We start from the raw sequence: 27,278 nt of genomic DNA, 5'->3' as shown, positions 1-27,278 counted from the left end.
ACCACTGTTCCTGATTGGACTCTAGACTGATTTATAGCCAAATCGCATTGAACATCTACCTGTTTAGGTGGAAATACTGAAGTAAACATACAATGGGCTCACAGGAATTTGAATTGGAGGCGTATTTCTTTCAGTTTTTGTTGGTGTTTCCATACGGATGTAAACATTGTATCTGGTTCACCAGTTTTCGATAAAGCTATATCAGCGTATTGATTGCCATGATGCAAATATGACCTAAAGGAATTAGTAAGGTAACAGCCTGCATTCTGCAGTAGTGGGTGCTGCACACACAAACAATGTATCCATCTCTTCATCCTTGTATACAATCACAACTATACATCCATTGATCCACATTTTCACTGCACGGATCAATCTAGCCACATATGTGTTTTCTTAACGTATGAATGTGCAGATATGTATGACTCTGTGTATGCTGTGTATGGTGGCATTCCTGCCGATCTGTGTGCATGTATTTGTGATGACCTGAATGTGTATTGATTGCCCTATGTTTGTCTGCAAGTAAATGTGTTGTGTACATAAAGTAACTTACTTTGTGTGTCTCTGTGCGTGCACTATGCAAAAGACAATCATATTGACTACTTGAGTATGTCGTAATGTATTTTGAGAGGTGGCAACCTGCTGAGAGAAGAGAAGGCTGTCTTGTGTGACAGCACTAGGGGGACAGACAATGTGCACAGAGTGAAAGTGCTGGGCTAAAGGCTGGTACTGTGATGGTGAGCCATGAGAGCAAAGGTTTGTTCTGTAGATAAGAAATGTGTACTTCGCAGGACCAGTTTACAGAACTTTCATGGAGTCCCAAGAGCATTGATAGAGAAATAAGACTTTGATTTGCACAGGGTCTTTTATAGCAGAAAGGTTGTCAGCAGGGAGCCCTAGGATTCTCATGCTATGCAGGCATACAGTAACAGGTCTGGTAGTGACAGCTTTACCTGTCTCATGGAGCGTATACCACCCACAGAAGGGTAGCCACCCTCAACCATTATTAGCTATCTAGACGTTATGTACATATTGATCAGCCTACAATCACAGGCCATATCAGTCTTTGGTTAACTGTAACTGTCAATCATGTCGGGGGGCGTTTCTCATCTTTTCTGGCATACGGCATTGAAACAATTGTTGTATTAGCCTGCACAGAACTGTACAAGTTTAGTCTGTTGCACCAGAGAGTGAAGGGTACTTAAGTTGTTTTATCCAGCAGCGTCTCCTGTTTTCTAGTCCAGTTTGTGACCTATGTTGACACTAGGGGACATATCAAGATCCAGTTTTTAGCATTTGCTTTTTCCCAGAATTATACTGTCTGCAGTATAATTAGTTGCAGACGCCCATTTGTGGAACCGGAAGCCTTGGGAAAGGACCGTGCACCCCTGCACTTTGAGCCTGCTGTAGCGCCTCGCCGGACCCGCTCCGCGGGTCCCGCAGCGCTTGCCTACTGACTCTGGGAGCTGCCTGAGGGAGACGAGAGGAACGCGGGGCAGGTGAGCGAGCTAGCGGGGCTGCGAGCTTTGAGGCAGGGACTCCAGCGTCCAGGAGTCCCTGCGCACCCAAACAGTCACACCTGGGCTGCTCTCCCCGCTGGCCACGCCCCCCGCCAACGGAGCCAAAAGAGGACCACTTACTCGCCTTCCTGGGACCCTTCACGGAGTTGCAGACGCCCATTTGTGGAACCGGAAGCCTTGGGAAAGGACCGTGCACCCCTGCACTTTGAGCCTGCTGTAGCGCCTCGCCGGACCCGCTCCGCGGGTCCCGCAGCGCTTGCCTACTGACTCTGGGAGCTGCCTGAGGGAGACGAGAGGAACGCGGGGCAGGTGAGCGAGCTAGCGGGGCTGCGAGCTTTGAGGCAGGGACTCCAGCGTCCAGGAGTCCCTGCGCGCCCAAACAGTCACACCTGGGCTGCTCTCCCCGCTGGCCACGCCCCCCGCCAACGGAGCCAAAAGAGGACCACTTACTCGCCTTCCTGGGACCCTTCACGGAGTTGCAGACACCCATTTGTGGAACCGGAAGCCTTGGGAAAGGACCGTGCACCCCTGCACTTTGAGCCTGCTGTAGCGCCTCGCCGGACCCGCTCCGTGGGTCCCGCAGCGCTTGCCTACTGACTCTGGGAGCTGCCTGAGGGAGACGAGAGGAACGCGGGGCAGGTGAGCGAGCTAGCGGGGCTGCGAGCTTTGAGGCAGGGACTCCAGCGTCCAGGAGTCCCTGCGCGCCCAAACAGTCACACCTGGGCTGCTCTCCCCGCCGGCCACGCCCCCCGCCAACGGAGCCAAAAGAGGACCACTTACTCGCCTTCCTGGGACCCTTCACGGAGTTGCAGACGCCCATTTGTGGAACCGGAAGCCTTGGGAAAGGACCGTGCACCCCTGCACTTTGAGCCTGCTGTAGCGCCTCGCCGGACCCGCTCCGCGGGTCCCGCAGCGCTTGCCTACTGACTCTGGGAGCTGCCTGAGGGAGACGAGAGGAACGCGGGGCAGGTGAGCGAGCTAGCGGGGCTGCGAGCTTTGAGGCAGGGACTCCAGCGTCCAGGAGTCCCTGCGCGCCCAAACAGTCACACCTGGGCTGCTCTCCCCGCTGGCCACGCCCCCCGCCAACGGAGCCAAAAGAGGACCACTTACTCGCCTTCCTGGGACCCTTCACGGAGTTGCAGACGCCCATTTGTGGAACCGGAAGCCTTGGGAAAGGACCGTGCACCCCTGCACTTTGAGCCTGCTGTAGCGCCTCGCCGGACCCGCTGCGCGGGTCCCGCAGCGCTTGCCTACTGACTCTGGGAGCTGCCTGAGGGAGACGAGAGGAACGCGGGGCAGGTGAGCGAGCTAGCGGGGCTGCGAGCTTTGAGGCAGGGACTCCAGCGTCCAGGAGTCCCTGCGCGCGCAAACAGTCACACCTGGGCTGCTCTCCCCGCTGGCCACACCCCCCTGTTCTCCAGCCAATCTCTAGTAGTATCGGGGTATAAGGCAGTTTACTGGCACCGCTCAGCGGGAGCGAGCGGGAGCGCGCCGAGAGAAGCCCGGGACAAGGGCGGGACCGTCTGTGGCCGTCCGGGGCCGGAAGAGGCCGGGCTGGGCCCAAATTCTTGGCCCCACCGCCCACTCCCAGGTATAGAAGCCAATCAACAATCTCCCAGCTTGGACTACATCCCAAGAGACTATGCCGTCCCCGGCAAAGGAATGCACCCCCTCAAGACAGGCAGGAACAAGAAACATGACCTTAGAAAATTATTTCCCGCGGGCGGGGGTAGAAGGGGACAAGGAAAACATGCTAAGTCGTCTTAGGGCTGAGTGGAGACGCTCTATTGACAACTTGAAAGGCCGACCCCTAGGAGACCATCCCCCTACACCCACCACAGATCTAACACTATTGGAAGACGTCCCTTTCCTGCTCAGGGATGTCACAAAAACGCCCCCAGAAATACCAAGGTCCTCAACCCCAGTGAGGAGCGAAAGCCCAACCAGGGAGACGATAGATCTAATCTCCCAACCCCCCCCACAAACAAAGCCCAGAAAAGCTAAATCCAAACAAATTACTGCGCAGGGTGTATTTGGACCCCCTCCTAATAAACGTAGGAGGAAGTCGAAGGGGGCCCAGGCTAAAAATAAACCCAAGATCTCTCACTCTGAATTTGGGAAGCCACCTAAACATACCACACCAACTGTGACTGTGGCGGGTGATTCACACCCCGTATCCACGGCGCAGGAGGGTGGGGCCCCCATTGTGCCTAACGAGATGGCTAGTAACATCACCAATGCCCCTCTCTTTGTTGCCCCCATTGTGCCTAACGAGATGGCTAGTAATACCACCAATGCCCCTCTCTCTGTTGCCCCGCTGGGCAATCTGGAATTCCTGCTTAGGTCACTTTTGCTACCTATTAGTGAAAGTATTAAAAAAGTGGAAATAAGATTAACAATCCTTGAGGCCACACTAAGTAGCATTAAAAACCCGCCCAAATCCCACGAAAAAGCCCTTACATCTACTGTTAGCCCAAAACCCCCGAACAGCGCACTACAACTGGCTCCCCCACAGGCGCCCATCACGACTATCCCACCACAAACTCAGAGGAACATTCCCGCCTTAAATAAACCATCCCATAGTACAGGATCTAGCACCCCTGCAAAGGTAAACAGTGTTCCTATGGTACAGCGGAAAGAAAGTGTTGCGCCCAACCCAGTAATGAAGCCCCCTCCTAGGCCACGCAGACCCAACCTACCTCCAGAGGCGAATGACTACACAGTAGTTATGGCGGGCGTCCCACCATTAAAGGAGGGGGAAGCTGAGGATTTCTGCACTTTAAAAACTAGGGTGATTAAGTGGCTAAATCAGAATAGACCCTTACCTGTACACCTAAATAACGAGATAATAATGGTCAGAAGGGTACCCTGGATAGGGAGAACTCGAAAATCTATCATAGGGGTCTGCATATTGGTGAGCTTCAGGGATACTGGAACAGTTGCTCACATATGCCAGGGAAGGAATAGATCACTAGTGACAACAATCCAAACACTTCAGGTGTCCTTTTTCTTTCCTCCCGCCCCGGTTCGCACACATGGGACCCGTTCTGATGACAACTGGGAAAGGGTGGGTCGAAGGGGCGCCCAGCACCATGAGTTCAATCCAAGGCCACCATTTAATAGGCCACTACCACCTTTCCAAACTTTTAATCGGTTCCATTGCTTGGAGGGACTCGAAGGGGTGGACTGACAGATAGATCACTGTAGGGGGGATAGCGGGGACAGAGGTGTCCAAAACTTAGAGCAGGAGATTCCCAGCCACCTATCAACAGGTAGTGCCCGGAGTCAGGTGTTGGACGAACCGAGGGTCGTAGAAAATGCTAACATGGGTGATACACAAGGACCAGTCTCGGGGGAGGTAGGGCGAGTACCTCTAGATGGGATGCAACGTAATGGGGACCAGGTGGGGGATGCACTAAAAATAATTTCATGGAATATAGCCGGTTTGGCTGGGAAAGTCAACAACAAGGAGTGGCTTGAATACATCAGGAAATTCCACATAATATGCCTGCAGGAGACCTGGGCCTTGGAGAATAATTTTCACCTAGAAGGGTATAAGTCCTTTGTTGTACCTGCGCAAAAACCAAGATCAGGGAGAGCCATGGGAGGTTTGGCTATTTATACTGACCTGAGCCTACCGGGAAAATATGTTAGCCTTGAGTGCAACTCTCATAGAATTCAGGCTGTTAGGTTCACGGGGAAAGGACTTAGATTCGTCGCTGTAAACCTCTATAATAATGAGATCGCGGGATCTAACTCTCCTCTTGCCCCCGAACTGGATAACAAGTTGAGTCAGGTACTATCAGGTCAAAAAAACGGGCTCTCTTATGGGCTAGTGGTTATGGGAGATTTTAACTGCCATTTGTGCCCTGCACTGGTCCAAACAAACATAGATTGGTCCCAATGTCCATTGGAGAATGGACCGCATTTCTCTCACACGCCGTTGGGCCTTGCCCTGAGGATGTTACGGCTTAAATATGATCTGGGACATACCATTAACAAGGCAGAGATGCAGGAGGGTGGCACACTCCCCCCCACATTTAAGGGTAGAGGATGCTCCTCCTTTATAGATTATATCTTGGTTTCGAGGGCTCTAATGAATAAGACAATCAGTGCTGGGATTGAGTGGAGTGGTTTTAGTGACCACAACCCTCTTACCCTGGAACTGTTGTATCTGGCAGGCCCAAGAACTAGAGCCCACCATACTATCACTGAGAGGGCAACAGACCAGGGCAGGAGATTAAAATGGGCTAAAATTGATGGGGAAAAGTTTTATAAGGGCTTGGTGGACGCAGGGAAACTAGCTATTAATGACTGTCTGGATACCGAAGTCCATGGACCGAGGGTAATGGCAGCCTTCGACCAGATTGCCAAGCTGGTCGACGGTTTATTAAAAACCAGTGCGCCTCTCAAGTCTGACGGGAATCCACGTTGGTTTGATAAAGCCTGCTCTAAAGCCCTGAGGGAGCTGAAAAGTAGCCTTAAAGCCAAACCAAGGGTCCCCCATAAAGTTAAAGAGTGCAGAGACGTTTACAAAAGAGAAATTAAGAGGAGGAAGTTTGCCTTGCAGGCGGAAGCATGGGCAGATCTACGAGAAGCGGGGCAAAAGAAGGACCTAGTGGGTTTCTGGAAAATAATTAACAATCCAACTTTCCAGGAAAAGGACTCCCCGGATGTAGGGGCTAATATTCTCCCTGAGCAGTGGATTAACCACTTTAGGGGCCTCTATAACCATGAGCCAGGCACCATTGCAGACTCCCCGGCCAGTTCTATTGAGGCTACACTGGTGGAATTTTCCACCAAGGAAATAATTGCAGGGATCGAGGGCCTGACCAAAAACAAAGCACCGGGGCCTGACGGAATCCTTCCTGATCTTTTTCTGAGTAACATCGAACTGTGGGCCCCCCTCATGACAAGGGTAATAAACACCGCTATCATTTATGGCCTGCCCCGATCCTGGTCCACGGCAGTAATTGTGCCAATTTTCAAAAAGGGCAATAGGGATGACCCAAAGTGCTACCGCCCGATCTCCCTGATTGATGTGTCAGCAAAGCTTTTGGGGAGGGCAATCCTTAATAGATTGTCCGAGTGGACCGAGGAAAGGAACATCTTCTCGGACACCCAATACGGCTTTAGGGCAGGGAGGTCCACTAGCGATCAGTGTTTAAATCTATATATGTTGACTGCCAAGTATACCATAGCTAGTGATGAACCCATTTACATGGGTTTTATGGACTTGGCAGCAGCATTTGACCACGTGAACAGGGAAAAACTGTGGGGCATGATGCTCAGCTTGGGGATAGAGAGCGGCCTAATTAAGATCTTGAAAGAACTGCATAGTGATACTACTGCCAAGGTCCGCTTTAATAGGGAGGGGGGGCTGACTAGTTCCTTTCCTTGCAAGAGTGGAGTTCGTCAAGGCTGCATTCTTGCTCCCTTTTTGTTTTCCCTTTATGTCAACAACTTAGAGCAGTTTCTGCTAGGATTGAAGGCAGATTGCCCAAGGGTGGGGTCGCGGCATATCCCCGTTCTGCTTTATGCAGATGACGCGGTTTTGATCGCACGCACACCGAGGAGCCTTCAAACCCTGATTGAAGGATTTGTTAGCTTTATGGGCGCCCTGGATCTCTCTGCAAATCTCAGCAAATGTTATGTGCTCCTGGCAGGGAAAAAGAATGCCTCTAAATTTACTTATAAAATAGGGAGCCATACATTGGAAGAGGTCAAAACATTTCCATACCTTGGTGTCACATTTGATGGTGCCTTGCGGTTTGATACCTTGGTGGAGGAACGCTGCGGTAAAATGATATCATCTAACGGGGCAATTGCTAGTTATGGCAGGAGGTTAGGAAGATGGTCCCCGGAACAGGTGTTAAACCTATATAGCTCTGTATCATGCTCCAAGGTAATTTATGGGGCAGAGGTATGGGGCTTTGTTAACACCACTAGCATACAGAGAGAAGAAAACAAATACTTGAAATCAGTTCTGAGGGCCCCACAATGTACTGCTGGTTCGATTGCCCACAGTGAGTTAGGGAGACCATACATAGAAGATCTGATAAAGTTGAGGCCTATTATAGCCTGGCTAAAAATCTGGGTGAACCCGGAGGCATCACTAAGTAGAGAAATTTTATCAGATTGTCTAAAGAGGGACAAATGTATGCGTATTCCTTGGCTCCTTTATGTAAAGAATAACTTAGAGGAGCTAGGCCTGGGGAACCTCTTCCTTCACCCCACATCGATTGTAGCCCAGGACAAACAGCATGTGGGGAGAATATTCCTGGAACAGAAAACCATGTGCAGAGAGGTGGCTGAAGGCTGTAAAAAAACTGTGAGGGCCCATCGCCAAGTAAAAAGTGTTCAAGGCATGGAGCCGTACTTGTTTCTCATGCACAATGCCCAGGATAGGTTCCTGATGTGCCGATTTAGACTTAACTTACTCCCATTCATGTTGGCATCACCAGCTGGGTTTGTCACAACAATAGACCAGAAGGGGCCCTGCGGCTGCGACAATAGGTCTCCGCAGGATTCCCTTCATTTGGTCTTACTTTGTCCTCTCTACTCTATGCCCCGGCGTAAATATCTTGTAAATATCTTGAAAAATGCTAATTTGGTCCACGCAAGGGAGGCATTAGTTTTCTTACAGAAAGCCGAGGACCCTTTGACACTGTGTAGCATTTTGAATTTCATTAAAGTTGCCCTAAGACTAAGGCTCACTAGAGGGGTAGATTGAACCTTTTATTCTGTTTTTTTAATGTTAAATATGGTCATACTACTGCAACTATGTCTGTAAATTTATTGTACAAAGAATTCTGAAATGTTTAATGCTTTTTTATTGTGTAAATTTGAATGTGCTTTTATGGTGTTTTTTAATCACCGAATAAAGATTCTTTGAATTGATACTGTCTGCAGCGCATGTATTACCTCAGAAAATCTACAAGTTAATGTATGAACTGCACAGATCACAACTCAAAAACATACAGAGGCAACTGCTGTTCTGTGTGTCTGCTTTGCCGTCTGCAGATCATACTCTAACTTTGACAATTTCTGAGTTAATACATGCACTGGAGGCTGCACAGTTTAATATATACAAGGGCATGGACCTGTTTGGCGTCTGCGCAGTGCCAAAAGTGGGACAAGGCCAAAGTACATTATTAGAATTTTGTGATCTTCATAGGTGCTGTTCGTGCTGATTTTGTGAAAAAGAGAGTTCCCAGCACTAAAAATCGGCACAAAATTCAGAATTCCGACAGCTCACAGAAATCTCGCTGAGTTATATGTAACTCCGCAGAATTTTGCGGATTGAGACTCCATGAGTTCTGCCCCCCAGGTTTTGAGCCCCCTATCTTATCAGGCACCCCTTTCCTCCCTGTCTCAACCCCAGCTTGTCTGGGATCACTATTAACAATCCCTTTGAGCAAGAGCTCAGGCAAAGCCTTTGTGATGTGAAACTGTGGTAGATGATCGCTCCTCCTCCTTGTTAACTCAGAGTGGCCCATATTCCTTTTGTCTCAATGTCTGAGAGTGATACACAAAAGACCAACTGCCAGCTACAACTAGTCATGTGACCAAGGAAAAGGTTGCAGACACCAAATGGTTTGGACAAGAAAATGCCAACTTTCTAAAAGTGGTAGTTTAAGAAATGTGATTAAAATCTGACTTTAACATTAAAGAGGGCCTTCAATTACAATTATTTGGACACTAAACTCGACCTGTGCACCTGGTCCCAATTGGAAGTTACAGCCTATTAAATGTAATAAGCTAATTTCACTACCAGAAGATGTAAAAACTTAAAAGTACATGTCCAACTTTTTAAATGCACTGCACTCTGCCCTCTATATATATATTTAAAAGGAAGATTTCGGCTAGCAAAAGGTCTATGTTGCAAGAAGCACATTTGGCTCAGGCAGGTAACTTTTTTAAAGTGTCATTTTTAAAGCTGCCTACCCAGGCTACAGAGGAACGCCTGGAGACAAAGAAGGAGGCATTGTCATTTTAGAGGTGGCACAATGTGCTGCAACCCAATAGTGTTATTTATTTACAGTCCCTGGGTACACTTTTGCACTATATACAAGAGACGTATATGTAGGTTAAACATGCCAATCACGAGTGTAGCCACAAGTTTGACATTTTGTAGGTGTCACAGCACATGAACTGGGGCTTGGTTAGACATGCCCCAGTGCACATAGGTGTCACAATACATGCACTGGGGCTTGGTTAGACATGCCCCAGTGCACAGAGTGGAAAGAAAACAGTAAACAAATCTAGCAAAATGCATTGCTGACCACCCAAAAAGGGGAATTTTCCTACATTTTTAGAAGGAGGTGGGAGCTGAAAAATGCTGAATTCTGCTTGCTTTAGTTTCACACTACTTTTTGTTTTACTTTTACATTTTAATTGGCCATTCTAATGTGGCTGTTCGCCATGTTAGTACGGTAAATTAAAGTTTTCAGCATGCGTCACAATATATGCTCAGGCATGCATCACAAGGCATGTGTGCACATGTATCACAGCGCACACATAATAATGTACGCATCTTGGAATGCGGGGCCTATAAAAGAAACACATTTTGAGTTTCCCACAGGTCCATGTGCATGCCTCTTGAGGCTATTGGAAAAATGCATTGGCAAATGCAATTTAGAGCCAAGACCTTTTCACTTTACCAATGATTGTTATTCCCATGAGGGACCCATTTCCATTATGTGTCCCTAAATTTGTTGTATTAGTGAAAAGGCGTATAAAAATAGATAATATTATGCTTCACGAAACCACTGACCACTTTTACTTAGCAAAATAACTAATGCCAATCTGGATTGTGCTTCTTACCACTTGGTTTAGATTGTAAATACAGCACCAAGGCAAACAGCATGCACATATAGTAGGTACAAAACCACCTATGACACAGTGCCCTCACTCACAGTCAACCTAGAACAACCTTCAACCCAAACAATTTAGTGAATTATGGACGAATCGTCTGCAACAGCCAAGCAGCTACCCTAACTATATCAACTTACACGACTGGATATAGCTGTTTCATATCAACAATTATATTGTTCTGTATTGGATGGAGCTCAAAGGTGTTTGCTTTGTTCACCCTAAGTTGGCAGGGTAAGCCGAGAAGTAAGTGCTTTGCTCACTTTGCCGCTGGATTCAAGCTATCCTGGCTGATGAGGTGTATTATCCCGAAACCGGTCCCAGGATGCTGGTTTCCGGTCCACGGAAGACCTGGCTTGGCAGTTCAGGCTGGACTCTTCCCATGAGAAACAGGGTCAAGACTGATTTGCATATGACTGGGTCTGAACTGGAGTAGCGAAGTGAGTTAAGGAAGGATAATGGATTCAACCCAGATCTGTGATGTGGGTGAGTGTCTGTAAAGTTCAGTGTTCCATCCGTCATCTCCTTGTGTTTGCGTTGGTGCTCAGAAGTAGCCAAAATATGGTATGTTGGTGCTACGTGAACATAAATATATCATTAGATGACCCAGTTATTAAGCACAGGTGGGGCTAATTTTTATGGGGTGCCCCTCTGCAAATGAGAACTACACCACCTATCTTTGCCTGCAGTTCAAGATGTAAGAGATAGTACAGTACTGACAACTACATAATGAGAACATTTATCTCGGCTTTCTATGTAGCCTTTACTCTGGAGTTTTGCCACAGGACATGTGAATTATGCATTTTTTGTTGTAACAGTGTGTCCAGCCATCTTAAATGTGTTCTTTTTTTAAAATCAAGAATATAAACCTCTTAATGTCGATTCATTATATTTTACAGTCAACAAAGACCACAGCGCTCAGTTCTTCACGACCTGGAGGCTCGAGACCGACCCTAAGCCCGAACATAAAGATGCCAACATTTGCAAAACCAGGTCACAATCTCTTTGGAAAGAAAGGTATTACACTTTTTCTGGATTTCTCTTAAAATTGTTTATGCAACTTCATGCTGACAACTTTTATAAAGTCATTTTAGACACATTCCAAACTGTAAGGTGGAAAGCAAATTGTCATATTTTTATGCACATTGGAGTTGTGTAATATTCTATATGTCTCCAAAAGTGAGCTTTAGCTAGGTACCATGGTTCGGCCATTTTCCTACTGACATCATCAACATGACAATTTAGATTTTTAGAGGTCAATTATAAGTTGGGTGAATTGGCCGCCCAATTTTAAATTCTGCCAGGTGAGAAACTGCATTGGGTTGTCTATCTCACACTTTCAGTGCCTGTGCTTAATTTGTGTCAGTGTTTTCTGGTGCTTGACACTGGAACTTGTTTCTTGACACTGGAAATATATCTATGACAATTCACCACATGGTGGCTGTTGGATGGTAGTTATTAGTAGGTGCTGGTAGGTACCTGCACCTAGTAATAATACCACAATTACAAATAAAGTCCACTCAAGTCTCAATAAATGACTCCTTGCTCAACCCTTGTTTGCTTGGCTGACGAGCAGTCAGGCTTAATTTAGAAGACAAGTTGATAAACCATTTAACATCACCAAAACAGTGAATAAGTAAAACACAACACACAATAAAAATCCAACACCAATTTATAAACATAGATAATATTTGTATCTTTAAAATGACACCAAAACGACAAAACCATAAATATGACATTTTAAACATTAAAGGCAAAAATGTGCTTTCTAGCACCTAAAAGTGGAAAGCTCTAACCGAGGCTCTCTGGTCGTGCTGAACCGGCACCAATTCAAAGTTTCAGGTTGACTGCGATGGGTAAGATGCAATGAGTGTTTGAGGCCAGTTGCATTTTTACTTTTGGACATAGTCAATTTTTTCCAGCGATTTCTCTCGACGTCGAACCGTTGTCTTCAGCAATCCAGCTTTCAGTTTAACAAAATCGGCTTGCTGCATCACAATGCCTTGGTGAGTCCTGAGGAGCTTTGGAGCTTTCAGCTGCGCAAACCACCAAGTCGGGAGAGTCACGGTTAGACACCGCCTGCGTGATTCTCTTTGTTGAGGTTGGTGGACTTATGGGGGTTTTTGCCAAAAGTTGTGCAAAAGTTCCCAAACTTCCAGGACTTCTTCTGGAAGTCTCATGAGGGTTTTCGAGGGACCCCAACACCAGCCAAGAGTCCAGAAGCCCAGATTTCCCTCTTGGAGGCTTGGGACTACAATACCCACAATGCACCTTATCAAATCCAGTAACGTTCAGGTGAATCATTGGTTTGTCTTTGTGGGTGACTTCTTCCATCACTTTTCCTCATGTTGATGATCAGTGAGTCCACTTCTTAATCTTTGAAGCCAGGCTAAGTCCTCTCTTTACTGAGCCTTGAGAGTGCAGCAGATTCAGTCCTTAAGAGTGCTGTCTTCTCATTTGTGCAGGCTGAGGATTTAACAGGGCAGTCCTTCTTCTGATGTGTACAAGCAGGGATCTGGGGTGCAGTGCTCCTTTCCCATATGTATTCACCGTTCTGGGCTGGCAAAAGGAGGGACAACCCCGACCATTAGGGTTAAAGTTGCCAGCCTCTTCTGTGACCACTAATTGGGAAGTGTGGCATATTTGTGACCCAAAATGCATATCGCACCAAAAATCAGAATGGCGAAAATCCCTCTTTGGATTACAGGTCTGGATAACCCAAACCACAGATGTGGCTAACCTTTCCCTACATTCCCCTTTCAGCCACTCTCCTAATCTAATTAGAGGGACTGCCTCCTGGCTACGGGTGGGCCTGGCTCCTGTGCTATCTGTGCTTCTCCCTTTAAAGACCAGTTTGGCTACCCAGCCCTCTTACTGTCCTGGCATCTACAGGCAGCAGATCTCATCCCACCAGATGGTTGCATTGTTTAAGCCCAGGCCACGTTACACCTAATCGGAGCAGCTTGGCTCAACCTATCAAATGCTGGCCAATCAGAAGAATAGAAATATAGAAGTTCTACAACTGATTTCCTGCAATAGTTATAATAAATATTGTTGGATTTATTGTAGCTATTATTTTGACACCTTGAATCATGTTGCTAGCTCTTTCAAATCAAAGATGATACTTTATTAAAGTGTAATAAAGTCTTCCCATGTTAGCCTTTGAGATGGCAGCACTACAACAGGGAAAAATGGAATTGGCTGTTTTTCCGTCACCGGGGCATATACAACATATTTTATAATGTCCCTGGCTTTAATTACAAGGCACCTTGTCCTTGGGCAGACCTTAGGGATGCCTACTTTGGGCTGGCTTTAGAATGACACTAGATACCACAGTAGCACACACCTAAGTGCATTAAATCCACTAGGGTTTTTAAGCCTCCCGACCTTTTATATATTAGACACTTACAGTAGGGTTTCTTGGCCAATTATAATGATACCTAACACCATATAATCTTAAGGACAGAGCACACCGGCCGTGGGCCTGGTTAGCAGAGCCCAGGGCACTTCCAGAGTCCGTACCAACAGTCACAGTATAACAAGCATTTACAATGCAATGGTTTTGCCTTTGTTAAATTTAGAGCTATTGGCATTGCTCTTGATATTTTTTTTATTTATGTTTTTTTAACATAAATAAATGGCATTGTCATTTTCAATAGCAGGGTAGGGCACAGGGAAGGGGGGCGAGGAGAGACGAAAGAGAGCTGCGGGCTCAGGGAAGGGGGGCGAGGAGAGACGAAGGAGAGCTGCGGGCTCTTGTTGTAATGCTTGCATGGATGAGTTGGTGGATGCATGCATGGGTGCATGGATGGGTGTATGGATAGATGCATGGATGGGTGGATGGATAGATGCATATATACAGCCAATCCCTCAACAATTTATGCAATCCACCAACCCATCCAACCAACAACCCATCCATGCATCCACCCATACATCATGCATACATCCATCCATCATGCATCCATCCACCCACTGTGTCCCATTTCGACCCCTCTAAATATAACTCATTTTCTGTATATAGAGATGACTGTATTCACTAGTATATGCAGTAGACCTTTCTACTCTAACATTCCTATGTGACTCTTGCAGTACATCTATTCATATCCCTTCCATATATATATATAGAAATATAACGAGAATCAACAGTCTCTTCTTTGTGTGACTACATCTAGTACATTTCAATTGTTTTCCTGTTTGTATCTTTTACTTAACGCATGTAAATCAAAGTCCTTAGGTTTGGCAACTGGTTCTTATGTAAACCACTCTGACACCTTCGTTTAAAGTTTGCGCTACAATAAAATCACATTAAATAAAACTTTACCCCACAAATCTAACCATCCATTTGTGCCTAGGCTTACATTTTACGTCACCGACTTTGGCTGCTTCTAAGGCTGTGTACATGAAAGGGAAATAAGCCCGCAAGATGGCACAGTGAGATATGTGCTCACTGATGGCATTGACTGTGACATGCACGCCACAAGTTCAATAATCCTGGCGTGGCAGCTCAGCTTTCCATCCTTCAGAGGTGGGTAAACAGAGTACTGTTCAATGGGATAATAGAAGCAACCTTCCCTTACAGCACTCCAATATGGCTGCGCCGCGAAGCTCATTAGTAATACAGCAAGCTATATTGTCAATATATTTTAATATTATTTTTATTAGCTGTTAGGGTGCTGTGAAAAATGGTACAACTCAGGAAGGACTGGATGTCTTTTTTTTGTGCAGTGATATCAAACGGAGAGAACAAGCTACAGACAGCACTAAATGACTGTTTCATGGGGACAAAACGCAACAATAATAATGTGATTTAATCCTCCGTTAAACTGAAAGGTCAGTGCTGCGAGGAAAACAACAAACAGCTAAGCCGGAGAGAGGCGCGCATGGCGCGCGCAGAGCTCCCTCGCCGAGCCCCATATCGCTGTTGCCGAGCTGCGGCTCTCTTACACATTTGCATAATGCTAGTCCTGCTGTCAATCAGCAGCCTGCATATCCTCCAGCTGGTTAGGTTACACCCAGGCTCAGGCTTTCAGAGCAAAGCTAAGCTTCTCCTGCATTTCCAGTCTAAGCCTGCTTCTGTAGAAATGAAGGCTCAAAACACAAACACAACTGAAGGTTTCTTTGCTAGAATACTTTTAATTTGTCCTCGCAGCAGCTTTGGCTATGTGTCTACATAAAACGTGTACTTAAAGCTCAGCAGCTGAACTGCTGCCGACTCAAACCTGCGAAGCTTTAGCAGCGAGCGTGTTCTAACAAAAGCCGGGGTTTTCATCACTGCCTTTAGGATACGAGCTGTTTCCACAGCACACACACATAATGCTTCAGACCAGTATGGACTGGCCGCTCTTCCGGGCTGAATGGGCTTTACTGTCATTCTAGAAGCTCCAAGCAGAACAAAACATACCCACATACCAGAGAACAGAGCACGAATTAATAAGCTGGAACGACTTGCAATTGGAAAGGCGTCTGCATGTATTACTGGTTGGCAACCTTACCGCATAAGGAAGGGTGCGGTGTAAATTCGATATTGCTATGCTATTTTTATCTATTTATGCACCGTTTTACCTAGCGCGCAGAGTAATGGATGGGTTTCAGAGCGCTGTACAGGGTTGTAATAGAAGCATTTGGCAATGGGAGGAGGAAGGGCATCAAAGGGCACCAGTTAAGACACATCGAGGATGGAAAAACAGCATACAAAAAAATCATTTTAGTCGCAAACAGAAGAGCAGGAAGGTTACATAGGCACTCACCGGGTCTCGTCGGCGGCTGGAGAGCTCCCGCTCCTCGGGACTCTCCTCAGTCTCTGGTCGGCGGTGGCAGGGCTCACCGGGTCTCATCGGCGGCTGGAGAGCTCCCGCTCCTCGGGACTCTCCTCGGTCTCCGGTCGGCGGCATATGTATGTATGTATGTATTGGCATTTATATAGCGCACTACTTACCCGTAGGGTCCCAAGGCGCTTCGACCGCTGCGTAACCCTTACTGGCTTCCCTGAGAGATGGTCCCTTAATGGGTATCTCCAGGGTGAGACCAGGCATCCCCGGCGGTCTGGTGGGGCCGTTAGTGAAGATGAGGCAAGCTAATGCCCAGAGTTGCCGAGTGTGATCGCTGATCAGAGTGGGCACCGAGGCGAGAGAATTATCGAGTCCGCTGACCCTGGTCCAGAAACCTGCCGCGCCGGGAATCGAACCCTGGTCCCGGGCCGTCCTCTGCTCTCGGGTCTGCCGCCTCTAACCAGTGAGCCACACTACTTCACCTTCATGCATAGAAGGCGCCGGTTGCAGGCTGCTTCTTCCTCCACTTAGGTCCCGGGCCGGCAGCCAATCAGAGCGCGGCCCGGGGAATGACGAGTGTCCCGCAGTGCCGCCCCCGGCCTGCCTGACTTCCTGGCCGCGGGCCGGGCGGCGATGGGGACAATTCTTCAAAAGGAGATATTAACGCTAGGGGCACGCTTCATTGCGAGCAATCGGGTGGGGGGGAGCGGGAACAGACACACGGACAGGCACGGAGAGCGGGAGGGGGGCGGGAAGACATAAGGCAAGAAACAAGAAAAAAACAAAGCACTCACCTGGACTTCTTCCGTCCGCAGAATGGCCAAAACAAACTTGGACAAAAAAAACAAAAAACCCCGCCCACCGCCCGATGACGAGGCAAAAAGGGTGGAGAGGGAAAAAATCTCGGGAACGCACCCGAATCTGGTCCGGCCTTGACGGACAGATCTCTGTTCCAATGGCTAGCCTCCATTTATGGAGCTAGCCAATGGAACAGAGGGCGTATTCAAGGCACCCATACTGAAAACTACAGATTTCTCCTGGGGGCGGAGCTAAAGCTCCGTGCCCCAGGTAAAACCTAAAAATGAGGGTGATCAGTGCAAAAAGTATGACTGCCCTATAGTGGTACTGTCTATTTTTATACATTAGCAGACCATTTAACATTGTGATGTGAAATGCATACACAAATAATCATACCATCACCCCCCGGCAACTCTTACAGCAGTAAATGGCCAAGAATAGTAAGTCAATAGTGTCATGTTTGCAGGAGTGTGAACGTAAATAGGTAGTATAGGTACTGGCTTTTGGCAGGCAGAAAGAGTGATGGAAGCTGCAGTTGCCTCTTGAGAAATGTCTTGGGCCCTGGCAGTTATTTTTCTGCAAATTCTGCACTGGTGTGCACAGAGTGTTCCTGCTGTAAGCAGGATGAATCTGCGTGTCGAAACTCATCTGGGATTAGGAAAAACGTCTAGCAATGGGCCCGGTAAATACAGGTCCCATATGATATTCCCCATTCCAGCCAAGATAATTCAAGTTAGCATGGTGCTGGGGAGTATTTAACAACTAGAAATAGTGATTCCGATAATCCCTCCCCTCACCCCCATCACTGCTCCAAACGTAATCCACCCCTATCTCTTGGCTGTTTTACGCAAGGTCTGAACTATATATAATTTAGCTAGTCCAGAAAATGTGTCAGTCCCACAGTGCATGGATTGAAAAAAAATGCCTAACATTTTGTTATCAGATATTGTGCAATGTCAGATGAGGGTCTCCAAACTTTTCTGTTCAATGAAATGTACTGAGAGCTATTAATATTAGTACTGTATAATCTCAATGTTATTATATGTATATTAATTAAACTAAACAAAAGCTTTCTAATTTAATGAGCCCGGCAGCAGACAGGTGAGCTGCAGTAGCTCACGAGCTACTGGTTGGAGACCCCTTATTGTGTCAGAAGAAAAAGTTAGAAAAATATTCACGTAAGCTTATGTTAAGCTTTGAGTACATTTCTTATATTTTGCTATTTTGGAAGAATTCTAGGAGTACTTCTGGGAATCTCAGGATGTTGCAGATTCACTGGAGCAGTGGAGCACACAAATATTTTTTCAAATATAAGTGTAGGTGTGTAAATGGTGGCTTAAGCAAATGTCCCCCACAAGTGCATTTTACAAACTATTTTTTCCACTATTTTTAAAACTCGGAATAATTTTCTTCCTGTTGAAGAAACACCTTCCTCTTTCACCCTCATCATTTTGGGATTTTCACTACCTAATTTCACCCTAAAAACGGACCTACTCCTGCATTTGAATCTTGTGTAGTTTTATGTGGGAGTAAATTCATGTTGTATGAATAGGAAACACGAGTACACTCATAAATGAACAGATTTCCAATCTGAATTTACTGTTGTGAAATATTGAGCTTCTTCAGTAGTACTCACAAATATCAATGTGTATGCATTCGGAAATGTGTGTGAATGAAGCAAGAGTACATGTACATATGTATTAATGCAACAAATTACTTAATTTTGGTTTTTGTTTCTCTGTTGGAAAAATATTTTCCTCATCAGATAAACATCTTGTTGCCTCTCAGCTGCCCAGCTAAAATCTGATTTACTCCTGACCGCCACAGTAGTAAATCACTGGCTATTTTCAAGGTGAAAGGCTGTCTAAATCTACCTGCAAAAGGTTTATTAATACTCAAAAACCTGACATTTTGTGGATGTATTTGACAACTTTTCCAGGCGTCCCCAACTCTGGAATACCCACAATCCTCCCTGGGAAAAGTTACTAGTCCATTTACGTGTTAGCTAAGTTAAACTTCTGTGATTTTGAAATTCTGAATGTGAGCTCAGGGGTGTTTCAAGAGAGTTAAACTGAGGTGTGCAAGTAGATTTGCGAATTGGATCATACGATTTTCACCATCTCACAGTGTTCAGATTTCCATTCTAAAGGTTCATTTTCTATGACTAAAATTGTTGTAGAAATGTTGAAATCCCAAAGCCATATCGAAGCAAACTATCTGCAGGTTGACTTTCATTTACGGAGTTCTGAGTGGGAGCACTCTGCTGTCACTTTGGGATCTTTTCTTGGCAGAGGTAGAGAAAGACCATCACTTCTGTAGTAGGGGATCTCTGTATATAGTCATAATCTAGTGAATAGTCCCGCTCATGTGCGCGGACCCCAGAGCAATCAAAAATAATCTCTTAAGCTTTCAAACATGCAGACCTGCATAGACACTTAAGAGAGAATTTAAAGACAGATAATGCAGCCTATATACACAGGCTACACTGTCCAATACTTCAACTAGAAATTCCACCAAAAACCACAACAGCATAGCCTGTCCAGGGTTTTCCACAGAGAAAAACCTTGCTTTTAACAGCAAAACCCTCTGGAATGATAGAGAGGAAGGAGTGGACAGACAAGCCCCATAGGCTGCCATTATGTGGCTCAAAACAGGATACTGTGCCTTTAAGATAACTTTCCGGAAGCCTCACAGTATCCCAGAATGCAGTGCAGGTCCCTTTCACCTTCAGTTCTTTTTTCCGGGTCCTGCTAGCAGGACCCTGGAGCATTAGCTCTTCTTTTCTGAGCTTTTTCTATACTATTTTTGTGATATTTTTGGATTTTTATAGCTTCACTCGATGTCTTTGGCCTTTATCTGCATTCTGCTGTGTTTTTTGGGCAGAATTTCTGCAGTCTTCTTGTCTTTAGACTATTTCTAGTCTGACATGTGCTTTGTCTGCAGCTGAACTGAAGGCCAAAGCTGAAGCTGACAGGGTTTGTACTCTGTGCTTGCCTGTATCTATGGACACCTGTCTTCTCTGTACCTTCTTTTCTAGGGGGCTTCGGCTTCCAGGTTTCAAACAGAGGAGTTTGAAGGCATCTTCAGCCTCTGGGTGAGGTGAGGGTAGGTCCTCTACCGAGTCCCATGCTGTAATCTCTGGGGTTATCCCCAGTAAGGGCACGTCTGAGCTATGACGCCGTTCCAGTCTGCGTCGGGGCCGTCGTGGAGTGCCTGGACGTCATGGAGTGCCTCGACGTCGACGTCATGGAGTGCCTCGACGTCGACGTCATGGAGTGCCTCGACGTCGACGTCATGGAATGCCTCGACGTCATGGAGTGCCTCGACGTTGACGTCATGGAGTGCCTCGACGTCATGGAGTGCCTCGACGTCATGGAGTGCCTCAACATCATGGAGTGCCTCGACGTCATGGAATGCCTCAACGTCATGGAGTGCCTCGACGTCATGGAGTGCCTCGACGTCATGGAGTGCCTCGACGTCATGAAGTGCCTCGACCTCGACGTCATGAAGTGCCTCGACGTCGACGTCATAAAGTGCTTCGACATCATGAAGTGCGTCGACGTCATGGAGTGCCTCGACGTCGACGTCATGGAGTGTTTCGACGTCATGGAGTGTCTCGACGTCGACATCATGGAGTGTCTCTATGTCATGGAGTACCTCGACGTCATGGGGTTCCTCGATGTCATGGGGTGCCTCGACGTCATGGAGCAGTGATGCTCGACGTCATGGAGCGGTGGTGCTCGACGTCATGGAGCGGTGATGCTCGACGTCATGGGCGGTGATGCTCGACGTCATGGAGCGGTGATGCTCGACGCCATGGAGCGGTGATGCTCGACGTCATGGAGCGGTGATGCTCGACGTCATGGAGCGGTGATGCTCGACGTCATGGAGCAGGGATGCTCGACGTCATGGGGCAGGGATGCTCGACGTCATGGGGCAGTGATGCTCGACGTCATGGGGCAGTGAGGCTAGACGTCATGGAGCGGTGAGGCTCGACGTCATGGAGCAGTGACGCTCCTATTGGGGCATTGGTCGCTTGGGCTCTGCTCTCTTCCGTTGGGTCCGGACGTCACCGTTAGGGATGGCTCGGCGTCTCCGTGTTTGACACCGTAGTGACATTTTGACGTCTGAGTGTTGGTTGTCGTAGAGACAGTCACTGTCTTAGTGATGGTGACGTCGTAGTGAGGTCGGCGTCATGGGTTACAGCCGCAGAGTACTGCCGGCTCTTGCCGCCTGGGTCTTGTTCCAGGCCTCGCTCCTTGGTGAGCCTCCCTTCGTAGGAGGGGACTTTGTGTTCCCGGCACCTTCCACTCACGACGCAGAGCAGTTGATCAGCGTTGAGGAAACCTTCTGATGGGGAGTTTGTGGTTACTCACCACGTGTAAGCGAGGGACGTTTGTCCTTTTGCTTAGTTTTGAGTACTTGCATACCTGCACGTCTGCTAGGTCGCCTCCTGCTCAACCACTACTGGTGAGACCACCGGGGATGTTTCAGAATCCTCTTGGTTCCCTCTTCCGCCCACCACCCCAGGGGCCTTTTGCCCCTCAGTCTGCGAACCTCCGTGCCTTGATGCCAGGGATGCGTCTGCCATGAGTACGGGGAGTCTCTCTCTGACTCTTTACTGGTTGGCGGGACTTACCTTTCGTCCACTACCGCCTGACAGGAGGTTCTGGCTCCGACCGTGCTCCTCCTCGCGCTGTGGCCCGCTGTTGTTGGACCGTTGTTGTGAGATCCCTCTGTGGGGGGGTTTTCTTCACCGATTTGTGGTTCCTCTGCCGTGAGACAGGAGGGAAGCCTTACAAGAGGTCGTCTAATGGGCCTGATAGTTTCGGATCTAGGCATCGGTGTCGGAGCAGAGTTTTTCTCTCCTGCCGACCCCCAGGTATTGTGGGTTTGTCCTACGTTGCCATACTTTTATTCGCCTGACGTCTCTGCAGCCTGCACCTCAGCAGTGTGCTTCTACTCTCCCGTTCTTTGGGCAACCCTTGGGTTGCCATGAGCGTAGTGAGTGGCTCGCATGAAGTCTGAATCGGAGACTTTTGGACGGCTGTAGGTTTGGGGCATGGAGAACGGCCTGAGGCCTTCTGCCCTTTCTAGCGGCGTTTTTCCCCCCAGGATTTGCCGGTGGTCCTGGGCCGCCATTTAATGCTTTACAAGTATATTGTGCGCATACGCGGGAGAGCTTGTTGCTCCTCGCAAACAAAGGCCGGCTGGGTCTAAGTCAGTCATCGGTCCATCGGCCCTCCTCCAGCACTTCCTCCGGTTGGCTCGCGGTTTCAGCTGCGCGAGCTCTAAGCAGAGGCCGTTATCCTGTTTAGGACAAGGGAGATAGAGGACGTACCTCTGTCTCAAAGGGGGAGAGGTCTGTACTCTCGGTTCTTTCTGGATCGCAAGAACGAGTTCAGGCCCATTCTGGATTTGCGACAAGCAAACGAGTGGATTCGCAGTAGAATAATTTCGCATGCTGTCGTTGCATCAGGTTTATACTCAGCTGCAACAGGGAGATTGGCTTGGTGCCATAGATCTACAGGATGCATAGTCCCATGTGCTCATTGCACACAGGAAGTTCCTGCGATTCCAAGTCGGAGCCCATCATTATCAGTACTCAGTACTGCCAGTCGGGCTGGAGTCTGCGCCCAGACCATTCTCGAAGTGCATGGCAGTGGTAGCTGCACGCCTGAGGAACAACGAGGTGGCTTCTCTAACCGTGCCTGGACGATTGGTTGATCAAGGCCTCCTCCTTCTCGGAAGCTCAGGCACACTTCCAGAGGACGTGCGTTCTCTTGAACGAGCTGGGGTTGCACATCAACATGTCCAAGTCTGTCCCCATTCGGGTCCAGTGCATACAGTACTTGGGAGCCTCTGTCAATACGCTGTCAGCAAGCGTGTCTCCTTCGGAGGAGAGTCAATTATCTCTCCTTAGGAAGGCTCAGGCTCTTGTGACCGCCCCAACTACGACAGTGGAGACGGTGTCTTCTCTACTGGGGTCGATGGCCTCTTGTATATTCCTCACGCCACACGCACGGCTGCTCATGAGACCTTTGCAGGAGTGCTTGGAGGATCAGTGGGATTAGAGGAAAGGATCTTTGGGCGACAAGATACGACTGTATCTGCGTGCTCTTCAGTCTCTGAAGTGGTAGTGTTCAGCGGAGAATCTCCTAAGAGGGGTTCCCTTTCGCAAGGACATTTCCACACAGACTGTCGTGACGGATGCGTCTCCCCACGGCTGGGGGGCGCTTTCCGGAGACTTGCAGATACAAGGAACGTGGTCCCCAATGGAGTCCACGTATCACATAATTTTCTGGGAACTCAGCTGTTCACTTGGCACTGAAGGCATTTCTTCCGTTCTTCCAGACCAACTCTCTGCTTGTACAGACGGACAATATGACCACAATGTATTACCTCAACAAGCAGGGGGGTTCGAGATTGCGCACTCTGTCGCAGGAGGCGCGGGCGATCTGGTGCTGGTTTTTATCCAGAAGACTGACTCTAACGGCTACCCATCTGCCAGGTGTGCAGAATGTTCAGGCAGACGTGCTGAGCAGACTGATTCAGGAAAACCACGAATGGGTCATAAACGACGAAGGACTAGGAGAAGTCTTCGGCAAATGCTGAGACTTTGCCTCCAGGTACTGCCTGTGGGGAAGCTGGGGAATGCGTTCTGGATTAACTGGTCGAACAGCTTTCTGTACGCTTTTCCACCCTTTCCCTTGATTCCGGCGGTGTTCATCAAGCTGTCCCAGTCCAGGGTGGGGATGATCCTGATTGCCGTGGAATGGCCCAGACAGTGGTGGTTCACGGACCTGCTTCACCGGTCTCTCCGTCCTCTCGTATGGAGGCCTTGGAGGCCGGACCTTCTCACAAAGTTCAGGGGGCAGATGTTGCACCCCAACCTCTCGTCTTTGAGTTTGGCTGCATGGCTCCTGAGATAGTGTAATATGGCCATTTGAATCTACCAGGAGTTTGTATGGACATACTGAAGGAGGCTAAGCATCCTTCCACTAGGACTTCTTCTGCTTACAAGTGGAAGAGGTTTTTGCATCTGGTGCAAGTCCAAGGACCATGACCTGACGACGTGTAAGGAAGATGTCATCCTTCCGTATCTTCTACGCCTGGCGCAGTCGGGCCTGAATGTCCAATCCATTACGGTTCATATTGCTGCGCTGACTGCCTACAGAAAATGCCCTTCAGACTTCCTTCTTCCAGATCCCTGTGATCAAAGATGTTTTTGGAAGGCTGGAAGAAAGCATTCCCTCCTGTCTGGCTTCCTTCGCCTTCATGGGAATTGAATGTGGTGCTGTCCAGATTGATGTAGGAGCCTTTTGAACCTCTTCATAGGGCTTCGTTGCAGCATCTGTCCTGGAAGGCGGCGTTCCTCGTGGCCATCACATCGGCCCGCAGGGGGAGTGATATTCAGGCGTTGTGTTGCCAAGAACCTTATACTGTATTTCATGCTGCTAAGGTTGTTACGCATACTCACCCTAAATTTCTTCCAACGGTTATTTCTGGTTTTCATGTCAACCAGACAATAACTTTGCCTATGTTTGTTCAGAATCCTGCATCTCCAGCGGAAAGGTCCCTACATTCCCTGGATGTTAGGAGGGTGTTGGAATTTTATCTGGCTAAAACCAGAGATATTCGTGGTTCAGATCAATTGTTTGTCAGTTATGGATCAGTCTGGACCGGTCTTGCTACCTCAAAACAGTCCATCTCTAGGTGGATTGGGTCCTGTATACAATTGTGTTACCAAAAGACTAATTCGACCTTAGGAGGTAAACTTAAGGCTCATTCCACCAGGGGCAAAGCTGCCACGACTGCTTTGCTACTTAATGTTCCGATTGCAGAAATCTGCAAGGCCGCCACTTGGAAGTCGGTCCATACCTTGGCTAAGCATTACTGTCTGGACACTGATACCAGGGCAGATGCTCAGGTTGGGCAGGCTTCGCTGCGAAATTTGTTCGCACAATAGTGGTGTTATTTCTCGTTTCTCCACCGCCGCTTTGGTGTGGGGATGGGCTTGCCATTCTATTCACTAGATTATGACTATACACAGAGATCCCCTACTACAGAAGGAGTAGTTTCTGTCCTGTAACTCCAGTTCTGTAGTAGGGGTATCTCTGTTATAGTCATAAGCGCCCGCCCTCCTCCCCGGTGGAGAGAGATATTCATGTAAGGAATGCTACAGGCTTGGCGTGTTACGCCTTCAAAAAGAACTGAAGGTGAAAGGGACCTGCACTGCATTCTGGGATACTGTGAGGCTTCTGGGAAGTTCTCTTAAAGGCACAGTATCCTGTTTTGAGCCACATAATGGCAGCCTATGGGGCTTGTCTGTCCACTCCTTCCTCTCTATCATTTCAGAGGGTTTTGCTGTTAAAAGCAAGGTTTTTCTCTGCGGAAAACCCTGGACAGGCTGTGCTGTTGTGGTTTTTGGTGGAATTTCTAGTTGAAGTATTGGACAGTGTAGCCTGTGTATATAGGCTGCATTATCTGTCTTTAAATTCTCTCTTAAGTGTCTATGCAGGTCTGCATGTTTTGACAGCTTAAGAGATTATTTTTGATTGCTCCGGGGTCCGCGCACATGGGCGGGACTATTCACTAGATTATGACTATAACAGAGATACCCCTACTACAGAACTGGAGTTACAGGACAGAAACTACTCCTTCCTACCATTCAGCCTTGTTGTAGGTATAATTTCAAAATCATTTGCTTGCCTGCTGCTAAAATTAAGGGTGGCTAATTAACCATTGACTGCAGGCACTCTGGGCATCTGTGCACTTGCCTCGCGTGACCTGCATCTTAACGTGATCTGCCACCTTCTTTTGAAGACCACACAGAGGTCTTAGAAGTCAAAGTGCTAGCTCTTTCAAATCAAAGATGATACTTTATTAAAGTGTAAAAAAGTCTTCCCATGTTAGCCTTTGAGATGGCAGCACTACAACAGGGAAACATGGAGTTGGCTGTTTTTCCCTCACCAGGCATATAGAACACATTTTATAATGTCCCTGCTTTTAATTACAAGGCACCTTGTCCTTGGGCAGACCTTAGGGATGGCCTACTTTGGGCTGGCTTTAGAATGACACTAGATTCCACAGTAGCGCACGCCTAAGTGCATTCAATCCACTGGGGTTTTTAAGCCTCCCTGACCTTTTATATACTAGACACTTACATTAGGGTTTCTTGGCCAATTATAATGATACCAAACACCATATAATCTTAAGGACAGAGCACACTGGCCGCGGGCCTGGTTAGCAGAGCCCAGGGCACTTCCAGAGTCAGTAACCAACAGTCACAGTCTAAAAATGAGGGTGATCAGTGCAAAAAGTATGACTGCCCTATAGTGGTACTATATTTTTATACATTAGCGACAATTTAACATTGTGATGTGAAATGCATACACAAATAATAATACCATCACCCCCAGGCAACTCTTACAGAGGTAAATGGCCAAGAATAGTAAGTCCATAGTGTCATGTTTGCAGGAGTGTGAACGTAAATAGGTAGTATAGGTACTGGCTTTTGACTACCACCTTGCAATCTACCCTTGAAGAGCTTTAGCGCTGGACTGCGAAATCCGCACAGAAATCAATTATTTTATACTCAATATGTACAAGACACTCTGTAGTGGGTCAGGCTTTGTATTGAACTGGCTATTTTCTTTTTTGTCTAAGAAATCTATAAGACGATGTCTATGAATGCTCAATGAGTTAAGTATTCACCTCAGAGAACTTTGTGGAATATATAGGCCACATGTTAGAATCCTGGCTGGTCCAACTGAGCCTTTCGTCCTTCTGATGTCCATAAAACGGATACCATTGATTTGAAAGATAAATATGACTCAAAATAAGCTGTGTATATCTAATAATTGGTCAGTAATACTGTATGAATGAGTTGTCGCCATTCAACACAATTGTTTGGGCGATAGTTTTAATTGAAAGAGCAAGCACATTATGCTTGCCAATACTGTTTACATTCACCTCCATTAGTTAACCTGTATGGACCCATAATACAGGGGCATAACCACTATGTGAAGGACAAAGGACTGAGTACTAAAAGTCAGGCAGAGGCAAAGGATCCTTGCATTCAACTTTATATATTCGATATTAAAGCTTCTAAGTGGACAGCTCCCTTTTGTACATTTTGGACCTCGGTTTTATTTGCAACTTTACTATGCTGCTCCCGGCTAATCAGTTTTTCCAATGCCTAAAATTGAAAATATGTATAATATAAAAACCAACTAGACAGTATAATCTCTACTAGTGTTTTGCCGATAGATCTTCTCGCTTCTCCCTTACCATCATATTCTGGTTTCGGTGATTAGGC

At 47.4% G+C, this 27,278-nt stretch overlaps 1 protein-coding gene across 1 annotated transcript in view; it reads left to right on the top strand.

The window, feature by feature from the left end:
• The window catches only part of LOC147707022 (adhesion G protein-coupled receptor F5-like), a 580,791-nt gene that overhangs the window by 526,119 nt on the left and 27,394 nt on the right, over positions 1–27,278 (top strand). Inside the window, exon 17 of the mRNA XM_086926246.1 lies at positions 11,291–11,408. Coding sequence (XP_086782372.1) covers positions 11,291–11,408 — 118 coding nt within the window. The remainder of the gene's footprint in view (positions 1–11,290; positions 11,409–27,278) is intronic.

Source organism: Lissotriton vulgaris, chromosome 6, assembly GCF_964263255.1.
Source record: "Lissotriton vulgaris chromosome 6, aLisVul1.2, whole genome shotgun sequence".
Lineage (NCBI taxonomy): Eukaryota > Metazoa > Chordata > Amphibia > Caudata > Salamandridae > Lissotriton > Lissotriton vulgaris.
This window is presented reverse-complemented; position numbering and strand designations above follow the sequence as displayed.